At 38.0% G+C, this 26,674-nt stretch overlaps 1 protein-coding gene across 1 annotated transcript in view; it reads right to left on the bottom strand.

The window, feature by feature from the left end:
• The window catches only part of LOC149159577 (uncharacterized), a 238,248-nt gene that overhangs the window by 142,100 nt on the left and 69,474 nt on the right, over positions 1-26,674 (bottom strand). The window contains exons 2-6 of the mRNA XM_089436515.1: positions 16,248-16,296; positions 16,066-16,168; positions 15,873-15,968; positions 15,588-15,662; positions 15,419-15,488 (exon numbers count right to left, since the gene is read on the bottom strand). Coding sequence (XP_089292641.1) covers positions 15,419-15,488; positions 15,588-15,662; positions 15,873-15,968; positions 16,066-16,168; positions 16,248-16,296 — 393 coding nt within the window. The remainder of the gene's footprint in view (positions 1-15,418; positions 15,489-15,587; positions 15,663-15,872; positions 15,969-16,065; positions 16,169-16,247; positions 16,297-26,674) is intronic.

Genomic DNA, 26,674 nt, shown 5'->3' with positions numbered 1-26,674 from the left:
TGTGTTCTTGTCTCTTTGTTTTTGGTAGCTATTTGATGAAATAAGAAACACACTCTGATAATGTCAAAAAAGAAGATTGTGCTAATAAAAAAATTAAAAAAACCTCACAAATAATTATCGAGTCAAGAAGAATCTCATTAACTACATGTGCCTTAGATTCTTCAACATGGTATCAGAGCTATGGTTGCAGTCTAAGGAAGGGCATAAAAGAGACACTTAAGGATCAGCTTCAAGAAGGACATCAGAACAAGTTGAAGGAATTGAAAGATCAGTCTTCAACAAGCAATATACAACAACAAGACAATTCAAGATCAATCTCAGTTAAAGTGAAGTCTCAATACTCATGCTCAGAAGTCGGATCACTATGAATATTCAGATGGTACAGACTAGTACAAGCTCTCGATGACACATAACAGTGACATATTCGAACTCCTCTATCAGTCTTGATGAGCACAACAAAGTATAAATCCTCAGTATATGAACTTGGTGGATACTCTATCTCGGTGAAAAAGGAGTATCCCCTGTCTCGGCACTCTTATGATTTCTATCTCAATGAGAACATTGTCTTGACATCAACGTGATCACTGTATTGGTCTCCTCATAATCAAAGTCTTCAACATATTCTCGGCATGATCATGGTGATACTCTTACAGACTTAACATATTCATCTTGGTCTCTATTTCGGTAATTTCTTGGCATAAGAATAATGGTCTCAAAGATCCTACAGGAAACACACAATCTCGGTCTGACAAAACTATATCCACATTTTGATGAAATGGTACAGTTCGACAAAGTATTACATAAGCATGGTGATCTCAATACTACTCATGATGCTTAGTTATTGAGGATCTCGGGTAAAATGCCATCATTTGGGTAACTCCATATAAGTCCTCGATACAAGGAGACATTTCTTCTCTGTCTCGGCAAAAATTATACTTTTAGAAACTCGGGAAAGGAAGGTAGATAGTCTCTCTATACACAGTTCAATTACTATCTCTGTCTATGTTATTCAGTGACAAGTGCCTCTCTACACAATTCGTATGTACAGTGCTCATAGAACTCACTGTCTCGGTACAGTGTCAGCGATATACTTGTCACAGTTTCGAATCTTGTCCATGAACATGATCTCAATAGCATGATGCTCAGATCAGAGCATGAATTTGTTGATGCTAAGTATAATAAGGTCCACTTGTGGGATGGCAGTATCACGAGCATGTCAACAATGTGTTCAAATATAGGAGTCGAAAGTACCATGAAGATGAATTAGGAATCAAGATGATCTCAAGATCATAAAGCAGTTTCAGTGATGACAAGATAAAAAATGTCATGGTGCTAAAAGGTCTCCAAAGAAGTCTTGGTAAAAGGATACTAGCAGTTCATGATGGGCAGCTCAAGCAAAGGAAGCATCAAGGTGAAGACCTCCTCTTCACATGCCAAGTAAGTATTTCTCATGTTTAATCAATTTTTGGTTTAATGACTTCGGTTTGCAAGGTAATGGAAATCCTAGAGGATAATCATAATCCTCATAAAAAAAAGGTCCTTGCATGAAATAAGGACAATAGTTATGGTCCTCATAGATGAGTGAAGTCGGTGAATGAGGTCTCCTTTGAATTCATAAGGTAGACATTAGGGAAGCTAGAAAAGGAATTACGAACAATATGGTTCTTAAAAGAACATTGATAGAAGGAAAAGAAAATTCATGTCACTTGATAGGATGGAAGACGCTAAATGCAGCCCATGGTAAGAGGGAGTAGAATTCTTTAAGTTAGTCTCTCTCTATAAGTCTCCTTTTGAGTTCCTAAATCCTGCGAAGAATGTGACTACAATGACTACAATATATTATCGAATATGATGTGACATTATGGAAGTATTAGAAACAAGATCTCGTGACATCATCACGAGGGTGACTATAATCACAAGGATAAGTAAGATACCTCTGTCAACAACTTAGGGTTTCTATGAAAGAAGGAAAGTTGTAGGCAACAACTTTGCAGAACTCAAACATTTGAAGAATGCTCATCATGCATCAAAAGGGAAACATTTGTTGGATAGGGATCTGTAAGATCCTCAAGATTCTCTAATGGAATCTTCACTAGAAGATTCACTGATCCAGGGATGAAGCAAGTGTTTCAATAGAAACTCCAACCTATGAAGTTCATGAATAATGATATGATGACGTAAGAGCAGTTCAAGGGGTTGAAGATATTTCAATCAAGGAAGCTGCTGAAAGAAGCCTAGACAACCTAAAAGGTAAAATGAGGTATGTATACTTGTATTTAAGTTTTATAATGTCATGTCGTATGGTTGCAGATCAATACCTCTATCTTGAGAAGCATGATCGAAGGAAAAGGATCTCCTCCTCTAAAAGGATGCAGAAGACATAAGTCACACTAGATGAAATCAACATAATATGTCCTCATATGAAGTATGAGGTGATTGACTACAATGAAGAAACTCTGATTAAAAGCTGTTGGGAATGGAATGTGTGAGGAAGGAAGAGATCGTGAGATATGCAACCATGATAAAGGCAATCAACATCCAAAGACCAAGAATATTGGAATAGGAAATCTCTCGGAAAGATATGAAGACTCTGATGAAAGTCTGAAAAATATGAAGACCCTTGACAATGGATATCTTTGGGAGATATGTCAGTATGTGTGCAGGATGTTGATACCTACAAAAAGATGTCGTGATGAAGAGCCACCTAGTAAGGTACGATTTGATTTAATGATATACTTGATTTCTTGAATAATATCTGGATAAGTTCATGCAGGGCTACTTACAAGTACAACAAGCATTCATGTGATGAATGGAAGAAGCATGATGAGAATAAGTAGTCATATGACGAAGGTTCCATATATGAAGAAGGCCACTTTCCATGAAGAAAGGAATGACATGACGAACTAAGGAGGAAAGTGATCAATGATTGTTGCCCTACAAGAAAGAAGCTCAACTAACTTTCATGACATCAAGAAGAGAAGTTGATCAAGCAGTTGAAGGACCCACGAAGAAGAAGTTGTTGATGTATTGAAGAGTCCCTAGCTAAGAGGAAGCTCTGATAGGTCCCTGATCAAGAGGGAGCTTGAATTAGATCACCTATGATTACAAAGAAGTGACAGTTTCTATTTCATGTGTCATGCACTATACCAAGACTAATAGTCATAAGTCTAGATGAAGGTCAAGAATGGAAATGAAGACACATGATAGACATAACATTCTTGTCTTCACCTGAGAAGAAAAAATGGACGGTTGGGTACTCATCTGGCATCTGATACTCTTTGAGGATGTGTAGGGCATCCAAGATAAGAGTAGGCAAGAGGACCGGTATTCTTTGAGGGTTGGGAACCCAAGATAAGAATAGTCCTAGAAGGTCATACTCAGTGAATACCAGAGTGGGTATGTACCTTGAGAGACAATGATGAAAGTGTCTATAAATCATTGGTCTTGCCAGCATTGTAGCTCATGGTCTCGAGGAGAGATGGAGTTGTTATTCAAGGCCTTGCACTGTGACAATGTTGGTTGATATGATGCTACACACATGGGATTACCAATCCGATTCTTCTTATGAGAAATTATTCAGATTGAGAATGACCAAGTACCATTGTAAATACCTCCCTAGTTAAGAGGGAGTGTTGAAGAAAAAGTAACTAGGTTTGGTATTTATACATGTAATTTTGATCTTTGTACTTGTAAAGAAAAGAATTATTACTTTTGTAAATTATATGAATGAGTTTCTTGCTCATTCCATAGGTCTAGGAAATTCAAAGAGTCAAAATCATGTTAAATAGCTCTTCTTGAGCATATTTGTAATGTATATGAAGCTACTTAGTGTCTAGAACAGCCTTCCAAGACCGGCACAATCCTCTTGAAAACAAGCAAGAAAAACAATGAAAAACTTTGTCACGTCGACCAGCAAAATAATTTAAATTGAAGTCATGTCAACTAGGAAAAGAGACACAACAGATCACTTGGTTATGTCGGCTCATTATGGAGGCATGACCACTATATATACCCACCTATGGTCACGCAAATGAGAGGAACATAATCTCGCATTTTTCTCTGAAATAACTCGGATAAGAATAGGGTCTACAACTTCGCATATCTTGAAGAAGTACACTCTCGGATGGGATAGTTAGGAGCATGATCTTGGTGATAAGGTACAGTGATACCTTCGCATTCCACTCTAAAATCTCGGTCAAGTTCAAGGTGTTGAAACTCGAATGGGTACAAGATTGTGTCTCTTCACATAAGGATCAGACTTCGGATAGCATCACTGTGATTTCAGATGAGTGCTATTGTAATGGTTACATTCTCAGCATAAGTCTAAAGATAAGGGTCTCAGTGCTACTCTCTGCAATCATAACCTTAAGCATAGTTATTCTCTAAATGGTGACTTTATCTCAAGGATATAATCTCATCGAAGGAGCAGTTATGGTGAAACAGTGAAGATCTCGGTGGTGCAGACATAGTGATGATCTCGGAAAAGGTGCAGTGATGATGATGATCTCAGCAGTATGAAGAAGAGGATTGATGTCTTGGTCTTGGAGTGGCTTAGTCAGTCAAGGGTCATGGTCTTGGTGTTCGTCAATTGGTATCTCTATAAGAAGAATTTTGTGCGGGTTTTCCTCTCCAAGAGGGAGAGGTTTTGGCCCTGGCAGAATGCCTACATCTTGTGTTCTTGTCTCTTTGTTTTTGGTAGCTATTTGATGAAATAAGAAACACACACTCTAATAATGTCAAAAAGAAGATTGTGCTAATAAGAAAATTAAAAATGCCTCACAAATAGTTATCAAGTCAAGAAGAATCTCATTAACTACATGTGCCCTAGATTCTTCAACAAGGGATACTCTCACGTTGAAGGAATTAACTATGATGAGATCTTTGCTCTTGTAGCAAGGTTCTCATCCATTAGATCAATTGTTGCTCTGGCTACACAGATGGGGTGGAAGATCCACCAGATGGATGTAAAAACAACATTCCTCAATGGAGTTATTGAGGAGGTGTACATCGAGCAACCGAAAGGCTTTGAGACGTTTGATCAAGAGTCTCATGTATGCAGACTCAAGCGACCGTTGTACAGTCTCAAACAAGCACCCTGTGCTTGGTACACCAAGATCGATAGCTATCTCACCAGTTTGGGCTTCACTAAAAGTGAAGCGGATGCAAAACTCTATCATATCTTGATAGAAGGTGAATTTCTCATTATTGTCTTATATGTTGATGATTTAATTTTAACTGGTGATGAACAGTTGATCAGATCTTGCAAGGAGGACCTTGCAAGGGAGTTTGAAATGAAAGACATGGGTCTCATGCACTACTTCCTCAATTTGGAAATATGGCAAGGTGATGGGGAACTATTTGTCTCTCAAGGCGGCAAGTATGCGAACAAAATACTTTAGAGATTCTGCACGGAGAGTGATAAACCCATGGAGACACCTCTAGCAACCAACTAGAGGAAGTAGGATGTCACTTCAGGTGAGGAAGTGGATGCTACCATTTATTAACAGTTAGTGGGTTCACTCATGTATCTTGTGAACACACAACCAGATATGTGCTATGCAGTCAACCAGCTGAGCCAAGTTATGGTTAGGTGTTAAGTTATGGTATGTTCTATGCTTAGAGCAGTTTACTTATCTTTCTTATTATTATCCACAGATTAGCAATCACGTGTACATAAAGTAAAGTGCAGATAGAACATTAAATGATCGACAAAAAACAAGCCAAGACAAGGGACACAAGATGTAGCGGCTAGCCAGGGACAAACCCCAATGTGGGGAAACCCTTTGATCAAATCTTCCTTTATCTTCAATAATTCAGCAGAGAGAAATAGTACATAAATCTGATTTACATCAGCAGCAGCAAACCCTAGATCAGCCAAACTAGGGCAAACAATATCTTGCAAACTGACCTTCGGATCGGCTTGATTCCTTCACCAAAAAATGTGGCCTTCAGAGGAGATCCAGATTCACCTACAGCGCAGTTCTGAGAGGCAGACTGATGGTCAACACTGGTCAAACTTTGGTTCTGCAATTGCAACCCTAAATTCTGCACCTTCCTTCCACACGTGTGAGAGAAGAGTCTCTTTCTGCACAGTAGGAGAAGAGCCTCTTTTCTACGCAGGAGAGAGAGAGAGATGTGATGAGTTGAGTGAGTCCAAATGAGGAAAAGGCCTCCTGTATTTATACACAACGGTTGATGATTGAATAGATGCCACTGTTGGGCTTTTGAGCCTACATGAGTTGCAAGTCGGCTTGATAATTATTCCATAATCAAAATAAATTCACATCTCCATAAATACATATCGGAATCGGATGATCTTTAGATCAATCCTACACCTCTTGACGAGAGGAATCTAATAAAAATATTATCAGCCATGAATAAGATGACCCACATGGAGTTTGGCCCTAGTTGCCAATTTTAACATTAGGCCAACCAAATTATTTTGGAAGGCAGCTAAGCATGTTTTACGGTACCTCAAAGGCACAAACCAGTTTGGACTATGGTACAGACGGACAGAGGGAGTGAAGTTATGTGGCTTCACAGATGCAGATTAGGCGGGGAGTCCATAAGACCGAAAGAGTACATCACGTAGTGTTGGGTCCACAGCTGTTTCCTGGTACAGCAACAAAGATCTGTGGCGTTCAGCTCGATAGAAGCAGAATACATGGCTGCAAGTCAAGCAGCATGTGAGGCGATTTGGATGATAAAGATACTTGTCGGATTGTTTGGTCAGATGATGGATCCAATTGTGATCTACTGTGATAGTCATAGTTGCATCAAGCTCTTTGAGAATCTTGTTTTTCACGATCGATCCAAGCATATAGATATTTGGTATCACCATTTACAGGACTGTGTACAAAGGAAGATAATGTTGTTCCAATACATTCTAACGGAGGAACAAGATACTAACATTTTGACAAAGGCCTTGTCAAGAGGGAAGTTCGAATTCCACAGGTGCAGGATAGGGGTGGTTGATAATCCCTTTCCTGTTCAGAGGGAGTATTAAAAAAATGCAGCAAGAAATTCTCAATTTGATTTTGCCATTGATTAAATTGAGAAAAATTGAATTTCCACATCAACAGATAACTTGGATGCAGTTAACTTGTGTGACATGGCTTGTGTCACCTAGTTTACTCTGTAAATTCGAGTTGGAGGAGTTAGAGTTCAGTTAAGCATGTGTGATTGCTAATTTGTAACAATCAAATTCAGTTATCTCAAGTTGTTTTCAATTAAACTAGTTCCAACTTTTATCTCATAGTTAAACTAGTTATCTCATAGCTTCTCAGTGACTAGAGAGAGAGGTTATGCACTTGCAGGTTGTGCTCAGTTGAGCAAAGCAATTATAATACATCTCTATTCATCAAATTAATGCAAGTAGGCATTAGCGTTTTTAGCAGTTTGCTTTTCCCAGGAAAAATACTATTTACATGTGTGTGATTTCTTATTGCATGTCTGAGATTTTTGTTCTAAATTGTGAATTAATGTCTGCAGAGCAATAGAGTAGGTTTGTGTCTTGTGATTTTGATTACCCTGAGCAGTTGCAAATCTACATCGTAATTTCTACAATCAAGGACCATATTGAGATGGTTAAGCTTGCCGGGATTGCCACCCATCTAGCCAGTGGGTGAGGAGACTTAGGTGCATGTGATCTTTACCAAAGTCGAACGCGACTGCCATGGACTTGGTTAAGGTAAATTGATCTCCCTAAGTATTGGATGTAGGTGTTCTACCACTTGATTACTAAGGATCAAGTTGGGTGAGGGTCAGTCAGTGGACATAAGGTGTGTGTGATCTTTACCAAGGTCATTTATGACTGCCATGGACTTGGTTGTGGTAAATCGATCTTCCCTATTATCGTGTGGATCATTCTTCTTCTTCTATGGATCGAGTCATCATTGTTCAACTAAGATGAGATGAGATGAGACGAGATGAGCTTCTCTTATATTGAGACATGTACATCCGAGATGAGACTTATGGTGCAGTAGGAAATTCCTCCCTAGCTAAGAGGGAGTGTTGAAAATGGCATCTTCAATCGGAATTTCATCATCAAAATTAAGGAGAAATTCATTAATACCACTTTGACCAAGTCGGCCTAGCGAAGGACAAGTCTACCCCACAAGGAGAAATTAACCCTCCTTAGACACATAAAAATATGAGTTCGTTGACTTCATTTATGGCATCACATCATCATCACTCAACAAGTTCAATCTAATTTGAAAACATGCGAAGGAGAGAGAATTCTTACCAGCGTTGACTTTTTATTTTGGGTTGCGTTGAACAACATTGACTTGGGCTATTTGACTTTGTTTGACCGAGTTGTTTGGATTGTTTTGGGAGGCTAAATATTCCTGGAATAATCTCTCTGCCTTGACTGAAGTTTTGGGCACATTTCTAAGGTTGACTACACTATTTGACTAGGGTTTGACCACAGCTTTTGACTGTGGAAATTGACTGAAAATTGCAAGATACTTTGACTCTGTTTTGTCCAAATCTTTGATTGTACTTGGAGGTCGAATCTTTAACTGTGTTGACCAAATTTTTGGGTTAGCCTTTTAGGCGTTGACCGCAAGGTTGACTGGGCTTTGACTATAGGTTGACTGAAGCATTTGATCGAGCTTCATAAGGCCAAATATCAGCCCTCTGTTGCAGACTGGCATATTTGACCAAAATTGACTTTTCTCTCTCTCATTTGATTAGATTTGGATTGGTTGACTTCGAAAGTCAATGTCTGACTTTTACTAGTTATTGGATGTATTATTGGACTGTGTATCTCATGTTGAACATTCATTGGCTAATAGAAGAAGAGGGATCGATTATGGGTTTTCCACTTATGGGGTTTTTCCCTGGTCTTTGACCAAAAATCTTTCTCTCATTATGCTTGGATTTCTTCTATTGTACATTATTGTTTATTGTTCTACCAATAATTGCTTAATTGTTACTGGGGCGAATGAAAGTGAATGAAATTGTTTTAAGTGATTATTACAGCATAGAACTCTGTGAAAATTAACTGGGGAGATAGACTACAAAAATCTTAAAGAGGTTCAGGATGCAAGATTATAGACCCATGTCCACGCCTACGATTACTAACTGGAGGAAGATAGAAGCTTCGGAGGACTCAGATGTGGACCCAACCTTGTATAGGCAGCTTCAGTCCACTCATGTATCTGGTCAACCAAGGCCAAACATATGTTTCACTATTAATCTCAGTCAGTTTATGGTGGAACCCAAGAGGGTGCACTGAACAGTGCCGAGACACATTTTGAGGTACTTGTGTGGCACAATCGAGTATGGGCTGAGGTATACTCAAGGTGATGGTGTTAGATTATGTGGATATATAGATGCAGACTGGGCAGGCAGTTCAATGGATTGGAAAAGCACTTCAGGGTGTTGCTTCAGTATTGGATCAAGGGTTGTCTCTTGGTGCAGCAGGAAGCAGAAGTCTGTGGCACTGAGTTCTGTAGAGGCAGAATACATGGTAGCAAGCATGGCCACATGCGAAGCTATTTGGCTTTGGAAGCTACTAGTGAGTTTGTTTGGTCAGCGGTTGGATTCGACCAGTATCTACTATGATAATCAAAGTTGCATCAAGCTCTCTGAGAATCCAGTGTTTCATGATAGGTCAAAGCATATCGACATAAGGTACCACTTCATTAGAGATTGTGTGTAGTGTGGATCAGTTCGTTGTAGCATGTTCCCACATATCAGTAGGTTACAGATAATCTCACAAAGGCCTTCAACAAGGCAAAGTTTGTCTTCTTCAAGGATAAGATGGGAGTAATGGAGAACACCTTCCTCGCTAAGAGGGAGTGTTAGTTTTTGGTAGCAGCAGACAAGTTTTCTAATCTCTATGGTGTCTAAGAGGCTAAGGAACACAAGATCTCCAAAACCCATAAAAGGTTTCGCAAGAAACGCCTTAGAAGCACCTCAAATAGATTAATTGACCAATAATTAAATTCCCCTACGTATAACTTAGGAAAAATGGTTAATTAAATTGGATTAACTAAGGGAAATCAGATTTTGCTTTAGAGATTTCTAAAAAAGTGAGTTGATGGAGTCAAGATGACCTTAGCCATCGATTGAGATGTGATCATGGTCGTTGATTGATCAACACGAGATTATAAGAGCAAGTCGATGGGGTTCGGAGAAGACACAAGACAGTTGAGACACAAAGGGAGGTAGTGCAAATTAGTTAGTTGTAGAGAGCAAGGCATAGTTCCAGCCAGAGGGAGTCAATAGCGAAGTTTTTAGTAGTGGGAATTTCCCGAGAAATTCTCAGGAGGTATCCAGCTTTCCAGTGACAGGAAGGGAGGTTGAGATTTCCAGCAAAGGAGACTGAAACAACTAGTGTGAGTAGCCAGTTTCCCCAATGCGCGTAGCAAGAGTAGTATTTCACTTCCAGTTGCTGGAAGGATTGTAGTAGGAGCAGTATTTCACTTCCGGTTGCTAGAAAGATTGTCGAATAGAGGTGTAAGTAGCTTCAGGAGACAGAGGGAGGAAGATTGACTTGTAGGGAGGGAGTCCAGGAGGTTGTGCAAATTAATCCGAGCAGGCAGCGTGCATTCCAGGAAGACAGTGCGAATGCTAGGGAGGAGCGCGAATGGCTTGGAGGAGGCCATAACAATTTGCTAGAGGGAAAAGTAATTTCCCAGATTATTTTGCTAGTTGAGAAAATTGTATGTCGAATGTTTTCCATTCTATCACAACCAACTGTAATTCTCTATTTTGCTGAAGAATAATATAAACCCTCACCTGCTACGTTGGTTTTCCCTTCGGCGTTTTTCTAGGGATGATTGTCTAAAAATAATTTGTTAGATTTATCGTGAGTGTGTGCATTATTTTCTCAATTCCAATATTTTTGTTTTTTGCAACATTTTCTATTTGTAAAGATTGCAATAGTGGATTGTTCGTTATTTGTCGTAAATAATTTACAAAAGACAAATAAACTGCATAAGGTAGGAGAATGATACCCAGTAGTTACAATCGTGGAAATTTCACAAGTTCTGGGAATTGAGAGTGGGACTCTAACTCTCCACCAAACCATAGACAAGCTACAGCCACTATTACTTGGGGCTGTCACCCCCGAGCAAGATTCCAAAGCTTGAGGTAGAGTGCTTTAAGAGGAGTTTTAAACTGATTGAGTTCGTTGAAACAGAGTGTCTCAAGGCTGCCTCACCTCCACCCACCAGCTATCACAACCAAGTAAACATGGTGAACTACTTTATTGACATGCAACCATCTTCTACTTAGGAGATTATATCAATATCATCAACTGAAACAATGTGTCTCAAGGCTACCCTGCCTTCACCCACCAGCTATTTCACATAAGGTAGGGAAATTTTCCTTTTACACAAAGGGACTTATAATACAGTATCCCAAATTCTCAGGGGATTTAAATATAGAGTCTCAATTCACATGTGGAGAGAGGGATAAAGTTAATAACATGGAGGGTTTGTCAGCTATGTTACCTTTGAAGAAATAAGAGAGCACATTCCAGCAGCTTAGTGGTATCTCCCACCTATGTTATCAGCCCAATTCCATGGAACAACGATCAGGAGTTATATCCCACTAGCCCTGTGTGTCTCCACCTCTCAAAGGTTGTCAACCAACATAGCCTCTAGTGGATTTATCAACCCTATAAGATATAGCCACTGCTCTGTGATTATCAGTCAGCAAGTCTCATTGGTTCCTCAGTTGGCTATCATCAGAGTTATCCTCTATGATTATCAATTAGCAAACCCATAGGTTTTTCAACTAGCTATCATCAGAATCTCTTCTCCCCGAATTCTCTCAATCCTCATAGCCTTCTCTTCCCTCTCAGTGATTCAGTTTACCACTCAGGAGCCTCACGGCCTCCCTACCTTTCCCTCTGTTCCATTCCTCTGCCTATGTGTATGAGTCGTGGGTGCTTTTCCACAAGCCTTTCGAGTCTCGACCTATTATGCTCCCTATTTTTTCACAGGAGCCTCTCTGCCTCCCTTCTTCTTGTTTTCACAGGAGCCTCCTCCTCTGCGCGAGAAAATGTGTGTGTCCCCAAAAAAACCAACTGTCCCTCCTTTTTCCAAGGCTCCATGCAGTCCCCCCCTCCTTGGGCAGTGTAGCCCATTTTCTCCATTAAATCTTGTCCTTTTCTTGCTTGTAGCGCTTGCCCAGCGAGGACATGGTTTTGTCCTTATATGTGCAACTAATTTTAATACACAGTCAACTCCATTAAAACCACTCAGTCAACTCATCACTGATATTTAAAACAATCAACTGCTTAAGCAATCTCCCTCCTCAAGCAATGGATTTTGCGTCCCTCTTAGCCATTTTTAATTTATAATTACATAATTACAAAGAAAATGTTTACCAGGGGAATTAACCCATAGGGGATGTCACACAAACCTTGTGAACATAACTTATGATTTCCTGTGCCTTTGTCCTCCTATTTATAGACCCAATTCGAGCATGTAAGGGGCATAGCTTAAGTTAGAAACTCGAGTATTGATTGACGAGTTAACTAAGGGTCCAATTGATTCTCTCTCCAATCAACATTTGGAGTATTTACTCGTTCTCCATTCAATCAAGACTAAAGACTAACTCGCTCTAACTAAACTTGTAACTGCCACCTAGTTCTATAGTCAAACTTATGAAGACTCCACTTAACTGAAGCTCCAACTCTATGCATGAAAGCTTGATGATTTTTCCAGTAAAATGGAAATAAACTCATCCTAATTGAAGTCTAACTCATGAGCTCGTCCTCACATTGAGAGAAAGACAACTTGAGGTCTTTACTGGCTAAGGCATAAGAAAGAAGACCTTTACTCGCTACATTTTCAAAAACGATTTAATATATAAAAACCAAAATCTTTTCAATTTTCTATTTTCTATTTTAGTTTAGGACATTTAGCTTGCTGATTTTTCAAGTTTGTCATAAGAAAGCAAGTTATTTACCTTGGAGTTTAATGAAAATAAAATTATATCTTAACCAAGGACTGATACACCGATTTTTGAAGTTTTATTTCATATCAATGTTGTGATAATCGCGATCGAGATTAAATCGGTGAAGGTCCAGAAAAAAGAAAATTTGTAAATATCAGGATAAAATTGGTAAAAATTGTAAAAATCGGGATAAATTCGGTAAAAATAGAGATAAATTTGGTAAAAATTGGCAAAATTAAAAAAAATACAAAAAACAATAAAAATTAAAAAAATACAATTTTGGGGGGAAAATTGCGATTAAACCATGATTTCTGATTTAATCGTTTTAGGGAAAACTCGCGATTTTTCCAAAAAATTGTAATTTTCATGACACTGTTTCATATACTTTTCACAGTGTATCTTGTTTTATGTTGCAGATCTGTGTGTTTTTACTACTATTACAAAATAGGTCTACGGTCTTTTCAATGTTCCACACTCTCACAAGTAAATATTTTCATTTGGGATAGTATATGTAGGCTCTAATTAATATACATGTTGATTTATCAATTTGGAGTCAAAATAGTATTTCCAATTGTTGTTTAATTTAATTCCTTGCTGGGACTCTAGAAATTCAATTTCCAACTTGTTGGAAGTTGCATTTGTTGTTGTTGAAAGGTTTCGAAGTGATCTATTAAGGTCAATCTAACCCTTCCTAGCTTTCCCCACCCCTATATCTTTGATCTAGAGTACGTTGACACTAATTAGATGGTCTTTCAAGAGGAAATTGGTTATTGTCCCCGGAATTTCATGCATATTTTAAAGTCTGCAGTCACAGGGCAGCAAGCAAATTAACTCTAGAACCCCTCTAACCAGTGATCCAATTAAAAAAATAACTTTAGAAGTCGTTAGGATATTTTCTGTACATTCAATTTGAAAATTTAGGATATTTTCTGGATATTTTTCTTGGGTGTATCTTCTTGCTGGCTTTGAGTTTCTGCAGCAAATTTACCCACAAAAAACCGATAGGACAGACAACAATTAACTCCACCTTATCCTTTGACCCCAAAGAAGGTTTTGGTCTTCACTTGGTTGGCTGAGGTATTAATTGGGAATCCTGCCTTAGCCTTTTCGGAAGAAGTTGGGTTTAAAGCAATGTGGAAAAAGTCGAAATCGGGATTAAATCGGCAAGGGTCCAAAAGTTGAAAAAGTCGTTAAAGTCGGGAGTTTTTCGAAAAAGTCGGCAAAAAGTCGGCAAAATTAAAAAAAATACAAAAATATTCATTTTTTAAAAAATCCGGACTTTTTCAATAAAATCCCGATTTTTTCAAACAAAAAAAAAATCATTAAAAAAATACCACGATTTTTTGGAAAAAGTCCCGATTTAATCCCGACTTTTTCGATTTAATCCCGATTTTTTCGACTAGGAAAAAATCGGCCGATTTAATCGGCCAGCCAAAAAAATCGAAAAATCGGGATTTAATCCCGACTTTTTCCACACTGGTTTAAAGAGTGGAGGTTTGGACCAGTGTGACAGTGGGCCCTTACATTGTGTGTGCCCATCTTAGTAGGTTGCATGGACCTTTGCAATCCTACTAATCAGATGAGTAATAAGACCAAATTGGAATTCAAGGACTATATCATCCCCATAATGGATTTATGCAAATTGAAAAACAATACTCCTGGCACTATCTAGAAGGATTGGCTTTGGTACTATAATAGGTCAATTTGGATTTACAAGCAATGACATTATATCAGATTCTTCTAGTGAGACATCAATTCAAGGAGATCCTCAACAAACGATGGGAATTGAAGTATGAGGTAAGGAAATGAACTGTATACTTGAACACAGTATATGAGCATTGGGACTCTTACCAGTTGAGGGTCTTTACATAGATGTTCGTTTATCAGGGTCTACCATCAAGGGCTAGGCTAGCCAAGTCTGCCCATAGATGCACATTGTTGTGGGAGACAGAAAGTTCAGCACAGTTTTTGGCAGTGCAGATGTGCTATAGTTCATTTGGATCTGATTTGAAATTTGAAGCTCCTGCAGACTGCAACCATATCCTTTCCCAGAGTTTTTTTGAGGAACGATGCTCTGTTGGAAGATTCCAATGCAGTTGTTCCACCTTACTACCTTCATCGAGTCCAGCATTGCATTAAAAGTAGATATGTAATGATGTTTTCACAGTTTGCAGATTTCTTCAGAGGCTTTTCATGGGATGATGTACAATGATCTTACGGCCAGCTTATAACTAAGGGCACCCTCCTTAGAAAAGTTGCCAGGTATTGTGACTCTTGAGCTCAATCTCTCTTAAGGAATTTCTTACTATTCTTTAACGAGATTTGATCTGATCTGGATTCTGTACACTGTACGTTCTTGTTAATACATGTTGCATTTTTTCAAAAAAAAAAAAACCCTTCTATTAGGTCCATATATCCATTTATGAACCTAATTGCAATGTGTATTGATTGGGAGTTCAAATAGAATCTGTTTTGAATATTTTAGATTGTAACAACATACCTCTTCTAAATCACCAGCATGGTTCTGAAGTGTCAACAATGCTACCTTAGCTGCTTCTTCAAAAGGATACCTACATCATTAAATATATTTTATGAAGTTCAATGCCATGAAATCAGAAAATGACTTGTATATTTGGTCAAAACTCTTATTGTACACTGAGAAAACTCACCCATATACACCACATGATATAGCTGGAAAAGCAACATACTTAATGTGATTTTCTTTTGCAACCTCTAAAGAGCTCCTTAGTGACACAAACATGAATAAATTGTTATATTTCTGGTATAAATACCAGTACAAGTTAATAGAATAAAACCAGAATGAAATTATCAGATCATAATAACTTAAATTGCTGGTACATGTATATATCATGAAAAACGTGACCATACATTTTATCATATCATAAAACTTAAATAGAGAGTGCATAAAGATATCATGAAAGACCTAACCATACTTATATGCACTTGAGAGGACACTTGCCGAGTCTTCCTCTTCATCATAAATAGGCCCAACTGTATGGATAATATGTGATACAGGGAGGTTGAAAGCTCTGGAAAGCTGTGTGTCAGTACGCATAGTAGTTCAATCAAGTAGAATGCAGTTTCTACATAGAGGACTAAAAATTCCTTAATGAAAAATTTACTTACTCTGTAATCCTAGCACTTCCTGCTGGGCATCGAACCCCAGGTTCAATCTCTGGAACATTTCGGCATGCATTTAAAAGTTCTGGTCCAGCAGCCCTGTGTATGGCTGAAAAAGCAAGTATCAGCAAGAATCATTCATCACATAAAAATTGTATAAACCACAACAGAAAGCAACAGTTAAATACCTCCATCTACTCCACCACCTCCAAGCATTAATTCATTGGCGGCATTGACCTGTTTACCAGAAGAATTTAATATCAAAATACACATGCTTAAGAGGGAACATTAAAGTGATGAACATTTCCATCTTTTAACTGTTATTCAGCATCTAAATAAAATATAACTTAAAAATATTTAAACGTGCTTGTATTTCTTATAGCAAATATCTAAAATGATAAAATATGTATAGTTGGGTACATCCTTGTTGAACCCTGATTTCATTTATCTCTCACCCTATTTCTTGATTTTATCTGTTATGTAAAATATTAGCTGGTATTTAATTTTAGGGTTATTATTTAATTTTAGGTTAATTAGACGAAAGGGCACGATCATAAGATCATGCCCTTTCCCCAAAGGGTGCCCATGGCGGTATATAAGCCAGGAACCCCCATTGTAAACAATCATCATCTATCAATTAATTATTAATAAATAAATAAATAAATATATATATATATATATATATATATGTATATGTATTTTTCTGCGTATCAAGAAGTTTTTTGTTTCATTGGTATCAGAGCAAGTTCGTTCCTCGGGCTTTGTTGATCTGCTGCCATCGATTTCCCTCTGTTGTCGTTGTTCCCGTACTCTCCTTGTATCCCTGTTTACATTCCACGCCCTCGAATTCGCCGTCTTCATTAGTTTCGACACCGTTCCACACGTCTGCCGCTAAAACCCTCCATCCAACTGCACACCCTATCCCATCCATACCTGTCTCCGCAGACATCTTTGCTCCCAATCCACTACCGCGTATTCCATTCCACTGCAATCCATCGTTACGCCGTTGTCACCACCTCACATGCCCATCAGCGTCCCACGCCGCTGTCACCACTTCATATGCCCATCAGCGTACCACGCCGCTGTCACCATTCTGCGATTTGTCTTTGTATAAAATTGTCATTGTCCATCTCCACCTGCCCTTGTTAATTCGGCCGACCCGCTGACTTCCATGTCCCTATCTTCTCATCCACCGATTCCCTTTCTGACATATACCGAAATCTTCCTCGTCCACAGTCTTCTACCCTGTCCGCAGTCTTCTACACACCCCGTCCCCGCCGACATCCTCCGCACCAGTCCGTTGTTCTGTCCGTTTCCGCTGTTCTGTCTGCTTCCATCAACCCGTAGCTATCAGCACTGTCCACACCTATTCCGCCTACCGCATTCCACCGTCCGATCATTCCTTAAAACTCAACAACGTCTACCGTCAGTGAAACACCGTGGCCATTGGCTCCCAGTCGTACCCTTTCAGTCCAATTAAATTTCTAAATTCGATATTTTTCGTTATATAAGTTATAATATATACAACTAAACTATATTAAATAGTATATATTATATAACATATATTATATATACGATATATCTAATTTAGTTATATATAAAAATATTATATATTATATATGATATACATAATTTATTTATATATATAAATATTATATAGTTTAAAACTATATATATATATATAATTAAATTAATTTAAAAAAAATATTAATTTTGGATGGCGGATAAATATATGCCCCCACAAACTTGCTCAATGTCGACAATGACAATGGCGGATTTCCAAAAAAAATTGGTTGACGCGGAGCATAAGATAAATAACAACAACGATGAGGTCAATAAAAGATTAGATGATTTCCAGATCAAGCTTAATGGGCAGGCTGACGAAATCAAAAGTCTTCAGGATACGACAAATTAAATAGAAATAAAGATGGAAAATCACCGTGTCCAATCAAAAGTGGATCACAAAGAGACCTTATCATTGCTAAAACTTTTGTGTAAAAATATGAGCACAACTCATCAGATTCAACGAAATCAACAGACTCTCATGAAAACGCTGAATCCCCAAAAAAATCAGCGACACCCCACCAAGAAATGAGTAACGCGACTCTTACAAACAAGCAACTCTGGGATACCTTTACCAATCAACACCCCTTTTTCGCTCAACCATTAGCAACATACCAGCGAAGGGCAAAAGTCGAGATGCCTAAATTCGATGGAAACGAAAAAAACAATGTTGCATGGATAAATAAAGCAGAAGAATACTTTGAGATATATGACATCAATGATGATGACGAAAAGCTCAGGCACGCATCCATGAAAATGGAAGGGGAAGCATATAATTGGTATATGTGGTGGAAAAAGACAACACACATCATTAGTTGGAGAAAATTTAAGGATGCATTTTTTAAAAAATTCCAAGGTGTAAAGGAAGAAGAGTTCTTTTCAAAACTCATCAAATTACGACAAAAAGGAAGTGTGGACGAATACACTCAAGAATGGGAGACCTTAGTAACACAAGTACCTGGGTTATCAGAATCTCGTCTAATTCAATCATACATCTCGGGATTCAAAACCCATTTACAAGTAGAACTTGAGATGCATGACATTACATCAATAGAAGTAGCAAGACGAAAAGCAAAAACAGCCGAAAAGAAATTCGAACAAATATTTTGGTCAAAATCGGAAAAAACATATTCAAGGCGAAGAATACCCCAGTATGTGGACTCAAACAATACAAGATATGTTCCACCACACCGTCGTGAGATGAAAAATCTAATGTGGAAACGCAAAGGATAAAAGAGGGTAAATGTAAACGCTGTGGTGGGAAGTGGGACCCCAAACATAGATGTGCTAAAAGAAAAGAACCAAAGAACCTATATAATTGTGAAGCAACCAATGATTCAAACAGTGAAGATTTTGACATAGAAGAAACAGAAGATGCCCCAGAATTCTCACCAGAATTAGATGACAGAAGTATTCCGCAAGTGTGATTATCAACTATGACAGGTATATCACAACCTCAAACCTTAAAGTTAAAAGGACACATAAAGAAGAACAACATAGTGGTTCTCATCGACTCTAGTAGCACACACAATTTTTTAGATGCAACTGTGGCAAAGAGACTCAATATTTTTTCATTTCCCTTACCAAACATGAAAGTGATGGTAGCTAACGGTAAGAAGATTGAAAAGGTGGGGAAATGTCATAAGGTCAACTTGCAGATTCAAGACTTTAATTTAGAGTCTTCGTTCTTCACGGTACCATTGGGAGGAGTAGATGTAGTCTTAGGTATCCAATGGCTACGAACCTTAGGTACTTATGCCGCCAACCATCAAGTACAATTTATAAAATTCAAATGGGGAGGTTAGAAGTACAAATTACATGGATTCCAAGCACCAGAGAATCAAGATGATTCGAAAAGGAGCCCCTGCTTATGTAGTACAACGTCACCAATTAGAAATGTTATCTGCAAATATGACCAATGAAGAGTCACCAGAGATACAAGATCTAATTCGGAAGCATGAAAAAGTATTTCAAGACCTACCTATGAAGATGCCGCCTAATAGGGAAATTGAGCATACAATAGAAGTCAAGGCAGGGTCAGGCCCAGTCAACATCAAGCCATACCAATATCCACATCACAAAAAAACGGAAATTGAGAGATTAATCCAAGACCCTTTTAAATGTGGGACCTTGGTCATCTTGGAATATCTGATCAACTGGAAGGACTTACCCGAAGAAGACGCTTCTTGGGAGAATGAAGCATTTTGTCAACAACATCCGTCGTTACATATGCTTTAAGGACAAAGCATTCTTTCGAGAGGAAGGCAATGTTATGTAAAAAATTTAAAAATTAGTTAGTATTTAATTTTAGGGTTATTATTTAATTTTTGGTTAATTAGACAAAAGGGCACGATCATAAGATCATGCCCTTTCCCCAAAGGGTGCCCATGGCAGTGTATAAGCCAGGAACCCCCATTGTAAACAATCATCATCTGTCAATTAATTATTAACAAATATATATATATTTTTCTGTGTATCAAGAAGTTTTTTGCTTCATTATCTTTTCTCCACAACCATCGGTTGGACACCTTTCTGATTCGTCCTTCTATATCAATCTCTTCCTTAATGCTTATCAACTTAGAAAAACACAAACTTTTTTAGTCGTATTCATTAGCATGAAGGCTGAACTAATTAAAATCATTGCTTGTAGAATTAAAAAGTGGGTAAGCCTTCCTAGAGCTTGCTAGGAAGTAGGTTTGGCATTTTACCAAGAAATAAACTAGTCAAGCAATAATTGGTGATTATAACAATATATTGACATCCCAAGATATTTTTGTATTCATATTATTATTATTAGCAGTACTAGTATGTTTGTCATTCCAATAACATTTTCAAGTTAGATTTATCTCTAAATGTGACATATTTACTGCAGTGTGTTGAATCCTGATGATACTCTGTGTCTACAAGCTTGATTTACACTATTTATCTCTCAACTTATCTGTTATTTATGACCCTGTCATATTTTCCTTTTAAGACAGTGTCTACATTGTACAATAGTAATATATTTTCCATATATATGGCATGGGTGTATTTTGACAGGGCCTGTCAAGAAACACTTGTTGACATTGGTTTTGTATTACATTGGTCCAATTCGCACTTTCTATCCTTCAAGGATGGCCTGGGGAGAGGCCCAAATAATATTGGCAAATTTCTGGCATGTTTTATCTGGTTGTTTGGTCACTGTTCTTCCTCCATCAGAGATAGCGTGCTTCAGCAGAGATGGCATGATTCAGCAGTCTTACCTCAGACCATGTGTAGCAGTGTGAATGAGAATGTGGAACTAATTTGACTAAGGTGTTGTGTTGCAGTTATGTAGGAAAGAAAGAGAAGGTGTGTGTCATCCACTTCCGATTATAGATCTACTGTTCCAGAATTAGCATTCCTAGTATAAAAAATTTTCTTTTCTTATTTTGGAGTTTGATTCCCAGATTTAGAATTGTATTACTTTTAGCATCAAGCCTAAATTTAGATAGGGTGAATGAGCAGGTTTTGACTTCCAGTTATATAGGGTGCACTTTCTGAGGTAGCAGGTGTTGACCACTAGAGTGGCACCTGATGATTATATGAAAACTCCATGCCCAAGGATGATCCAAAGGACACTTGTACCATCAGATGTCATCAGTCAATAGAGTTTTTTAACTCTACTACTATCTTCTCATTATCTTTCTTGTACCCAGATTCCACACCCTGCGGGGAATTGTAATAAGTGATACTAGTAATGATGAGTTTTTGAATTTGTAACAGGCCTAGGATGTTGGGACTCGATCAGCAAATGAGTATATCTTGGAGTGTTTTTTTATCCGGTTAATTATCCCTTCTTTTTCAGAGGCGGATAATTTTATGGGTTTTTCCACTCATTTTTACCCCAAAGCCGGGGTGACGATTTGAAGGTTGAGCCCCTAACACATCTTAGTGTCTAGAATCGATGTATATTACCATACTAGATCACACAAAAAATTTCGTGGAATTTGGCTAGGTCTAACTAGGATTTATTAATAATTAAACATTTCCCACAAAACGGGATTTTTTAATTATTTTCTATGTAATGATGTAAATAAGTGGCCTTAAGAAATGTCTGGGGCATGTGACTACTCGAAATTCATCTTCAGAGGCCCAGTATTATCCTACGACCCACTTTGGGGGTCAAAAAATGACTTAAAGTCCCTCAAAAGCTGATTTTTCTAGTGACAGTAGCAAAAATGAGGAAAAAATTCAAAAAAATGAATAATTGAAAACATTTATAAATTTTTCCAAAGTCAAAATAAGTCAAATTTTGACATGGAAATTATGTGGAGAGTCAAGGGTGATGTGGCAAGCATGTGGGACCCACCTCATAAGGTACAACAGGCTCAAGTCAAAAGTTTCAAGTCAAAGTCAAAGGGGCCCACAATGAGCTCATGAGAAGTACAAGCAAATGTATGAAGTGACTTTGATTTAATTTAAATCAAATGTTAATTAAAGTATAAGGTGAAAAAGTTAAAAGAAGTTGGAGGGACCCTACATAACTATAGCCTACACATTAGTCTGATAAAAGGCACATGATAAAAGATATCTCCACATACAGCTACAGCAAAGGAATATTCACGCCAATCAAAGTGTCAACGCAGCCAAACACACAGCAGATTTGAGGATATTCGATGGACAGCCAAGGAGTCAAGTTTTCCACCTACAGCCGGTCATCTTTTCACTTGTGATTTGATTTTCTACATTGGGATTGTCAATCCATCTCCACTTGTCATTGGAATTTTCCTTGGGATCATCTCCTATTTTCTTATTTATATGAGTCTTTAGCTCTCATTTGTATCGAGAGAATGAGCTGTTGGGCTTGCGGAGACTCTGCTGGATTTTGTATTCATCTTTCATATAAATAAATAAAAGTCTTCGGGGTTACTAGCTTCTCTTGTGGTGCATTCTTTGGTTGATGAGGTATATCTGTGTCATTTGATGTTATTATTCATTTGATTTTACACTGCTATCTAGTTGTTTTTTTTTTGTGCATTTGTCTGAAGGCATTATTGTCTAGGGAGGAGAGATTTGCAGCTATCTCAAATCTCCTTTGGGCTTGGTATATTTTGTGCTTTTGTTGTAGCTTATTATTTTCAGTTGAATGACAAGCTCAACTTGGTCTCTATATGCCAAGTCTCTTTTGCACTAACAATTGGTTTGCAGGCATTTTTGTGTTCAAAGGATAGGTTGCCAACTCTATTGGAGTGTGAGGACTTCTTCGGTTGGAATAGTCACCTCCAAGGATATCAAAAATCCCACAAGTTGTTCAAACCAACAATCTCATAAGACATCAAGAGATTTATTTAAAAGGGGGTCTCCTGAGCCCTTTGCTTCTTTTCTATCTTGAAACATTATCATATATTTTCTTCTTTCATTTGTGTGCATATTGGTTTTATCTAGCTTTTGAGGCCCTATTTCTTTTGCATGCTAACTCTTTTGCTTGCTTTTCTACAGGTGTTCTTGGAGGCAATTCAAGTTTGAAGAAAAAAAGCTAAAGCATAAGCTAAGTAACCCTTTTCCATTTGGAAACCCAAGTCCAAGGTTATTTGGGCTTTCATTTGAAAGCATTTCACTTTATTCTAAGCAAAAAACACAATTTCATTCTTAAAGAGCAAAACATTGAAGGCACTGGTTGTTTATGTATTTCATGCTTATCTTATGTGTTTATGGTTATTGCTCATATCAGGTTTGCTTATAAATCTTAAATAAATAATCTATTTAACTCTAACAATTCTCCTAGAAACTCACATCTTTTTTAACTTAACTTTTCATTAGGGACCACCCCCCTTAGCTAACCTAGGAGATAGCTCAAACAGAGAGAGTCGGGATTAGTGTGACAACCCCTTCTCTGAGTTCCCTGCCACCAACCACACCTTGTGGGGTTAAAGGCTTTTCTCACTGACTTGTAGGTAGGTGTAGGCGGTAGGGTCAACATTTTTGGTGTCGTTGCCGGGGACAAGCTTTCTTGTACCTGGGAAATCGACTAACCTTTTGGTTTTAGCATTTTTGAACTTTAGATTTAGATTCTTGCTCAAGTGGCGACTCCACTCAATCCAAATTTTGCAAGAGTCTCTACTAGGAGAAATTCAAGTGGTCTAGTTAGCCCCTCTCTTGATCCTGAAAGGGTTTTTAGAGAGAGGTTGAATAGACTTTCTCGTAGTAGAGCTCTTGCTAGTCTTGGGCAAGAGGCTATTTCTGATATTCATTTGCTTTTTCAAGAACAAGTAGAGCCTAGCATCATGAATGATCTTTTTGCTCCTTGTGACTTCACTAACATAAATGGCTATCCTCACAATATCCCTGACAAGGCTATTGAAAAGTTGCCTTCCTTTCAAGGTAACAATGCCATTAGTGCCACATCACATATGAAAAACTTTAATGTTTGTATCTTTAAATGGTGTAACACTGCTAATTATGAGGATGTGAAGATGAAGCTTTTTGTTTTATCTTTAGAAGAGGATGCTCTTGATTGGCTCACTGAGCAACCTGCTAACTCATATAACTCTTTACAAGCCATTCTGACTGCATTTTTAAATAAGTTTGGAGAGAAGAAGGAAAATAGGCATTTGATCAATGCCATTAGCAACATGAAGAAAAAGGAGAATGAGACCATGGAGGAGTTTAACAAGAGATTCAATGAATTAGTAAAAAGCATGCCTGCTACTATCAAACCTCCTGATGACTTTCTTTTATGCTCATATCTAGATGCTTTTGGGGTTGACACTACCTATGAGTTGAGGAGGAAGGAGCCTACGAATCTGAGTGTAGCTCAATCTGAAGCCTTCAAGATAGAAAGGGCTAGAAAGCAATCAGGAAAATCTGAAATTCCTGGTTTCAATAGAGGGCCATCGAAACCGAATGATTCCAAAGGCAAGGCCAAAGAAGAGACTACGCATGATCCTATTAAGGAGTTAACCCAACTCATCAAGAGTATGGAGGCAAATCACACCAGTCAAATGAATGCTATCCAAAATCGATTAGTGGCCATGGAAAGAAATCAAGGTGGGAGATTCCCAAATAGAGTAAATGATAGATGGCAAAAGAGAGGACCTCCCAATGACCATAGGCCACCTAATCCACTCGAATCTACAAACTTAGTTGATGATTCCATGCCTTATTGTAGACCTTGCAATGACATACATGATGAACTCACTTGTCCTTATGCAAGAAGGATCCTAGAAGGAGATATGATGGGAACAAGTGAACAAATCAATGTAGTTGGAAAAGAGCATCATTTGTCCTTGGAAAATTGGATGGGAGTTATGGAGAGTAGTCAGAAGGTAAATAAAAAGACTCCATCCTCCGATAGTATAAATAATTTTGAAGATTTGGATAGGATCATTGAATTATATGGAGAGAAGCCTTCATCAACTCAGATTTTAGAAATAGCCAAGAATAAAGAAAGAAATCATAGTAAAACTTTCACTCCACCCACATCGAAGTTGAATATTGACTTGGGAGGATGGATTAATAATCCTAAGATTTTAGTTCGTGTCACTGAAATCATGAAGATTCCCTCCCAAATATATAAATTGTTGAAAGCCATTGATGCTCCCAATGGAAAAGAAATGTCTAATAGTAATTTTTCTAAGGATATATATGAGGATGCCCCTATCACTCTGCAAAGTAGTGATATGTGTAGAGATAACAGAGACCACCAACCTTTTTTCATAACTATGTTGGTCAATGGAATGCTTTTACACAATTGTATGTTTGACTCTGGGGCATCATCTTGTGTCATGACAAAGAAAGTCATGAATCAGTTAAATTTGAGGATTTCTAGACCCTACCACAACATTTGTGCAATGGATTCAAAGATCATTAAAGTGTGTGGTTTGATAAAAGATCTTCAAATCCACTTAGTTGTACATCCTGACATTATGATCACCATGGATATTGTGGTGATTGATGTGCCTGATGCTTGGGGGATGTTATTGTCTAGAAAGTGGGGAGCTAATATTGGGGGTAGTTTGCAAATGGATTTAAGTTATGCTACCATCCCTAATAGTGAGGGCATCATGGTTAGATTGGATAGGGAATTGGAGAGAAAGTTTCATATAGAAAATCCCAGGGAGCCTCATAATGAAATTGTGTATGAATCTGATAACTTTGGAAACTATGCTATCCTGGCTAATTCTTTTCCTCCTTTGGAGGAGGAGGTTGATTGTAAAAAAGATGGAGTTTGGCACGTGAATTTTGATGGTGCCCATTCTAGGTATGGTAAGGGTGCTGGAATTGTCCTTACCTCCCCTCTTGGTCACATATTCAAGTTTGCCTATAGATTGGAATTCGATGCAACCAACAATGTAGCAGAGTATGAGGCTCTATTGTTGGGTCTTGAGTTGGCAAAAGACTTGAGGATAAAGTTGCTTAGTATCAAGGGGGATTCTGATCTAGTCATTCTTCAAACTAAGAATCAATTTGCATGCAAGAATGATAGATTAAAGAAGTATCGAAATGTTGTTTGGGATAATATGGAATATTTTGATGCATTAGACCTTCAAGCAATTCCTAGGGAAGGAAATAAACAAGCTGATGAGCTGGCTATTGCTGCATCTACATTACAGCTTGGAGAGAACTTGGTGGATGATAAAATTAAGATGGAAATTATCTTTAGGCCATCAGTGCCTGACAATCTAGAGCATTGGCAAATCTTTAATGATGAAAGCCAAGTGGTTCGTTTTTTAAATAACATGGAAGAATTTTCTGAATTTAAGGCTGGCTACAAAAAGGAAGGATGTGATTATGAGGAGTGTAATGTGGTGACAAATCCTACTCCTAGGGAACGTGTAGCCTTGGAGCAAGTGTTTGACAAACATGATGCATCAAAGAGAAAAGATGATAAGAAAATTGGCCCAGGGGAATTCATTGAAGTGAATATTGGTACCCCTCATGACCCAAAGGTTATTAAAATAGGCAAGGGTACCAATGAGCACGAAAGGAAGAATTTGATAAATTTACTTCATGAATATAGAGATGTTTTGGCTTTTTCATATGATGAGTTGAAAGGTTATAGGGAAGATGTTATGGAACATACTATCCCTCT

This window comes from Pinus tabuliformis, chromosome 5_2, assembly GCF_031772625.1.
Source record: "Pinus tabuliformis cultivar Carrire ecotype Pingquan chromosome 5_2, CPIR1, whole genome shotgun sequence".
Taxonomy (NCBI): Eukaryota; Viridiplantae; Streptophyta; class Pinopsida; order Pinales; family Pinaceae; genus Pinus; species Pinus tabuliformis.
This window is presented reverse-complemented; position numbering and strand designations above follow the sequence as displayed.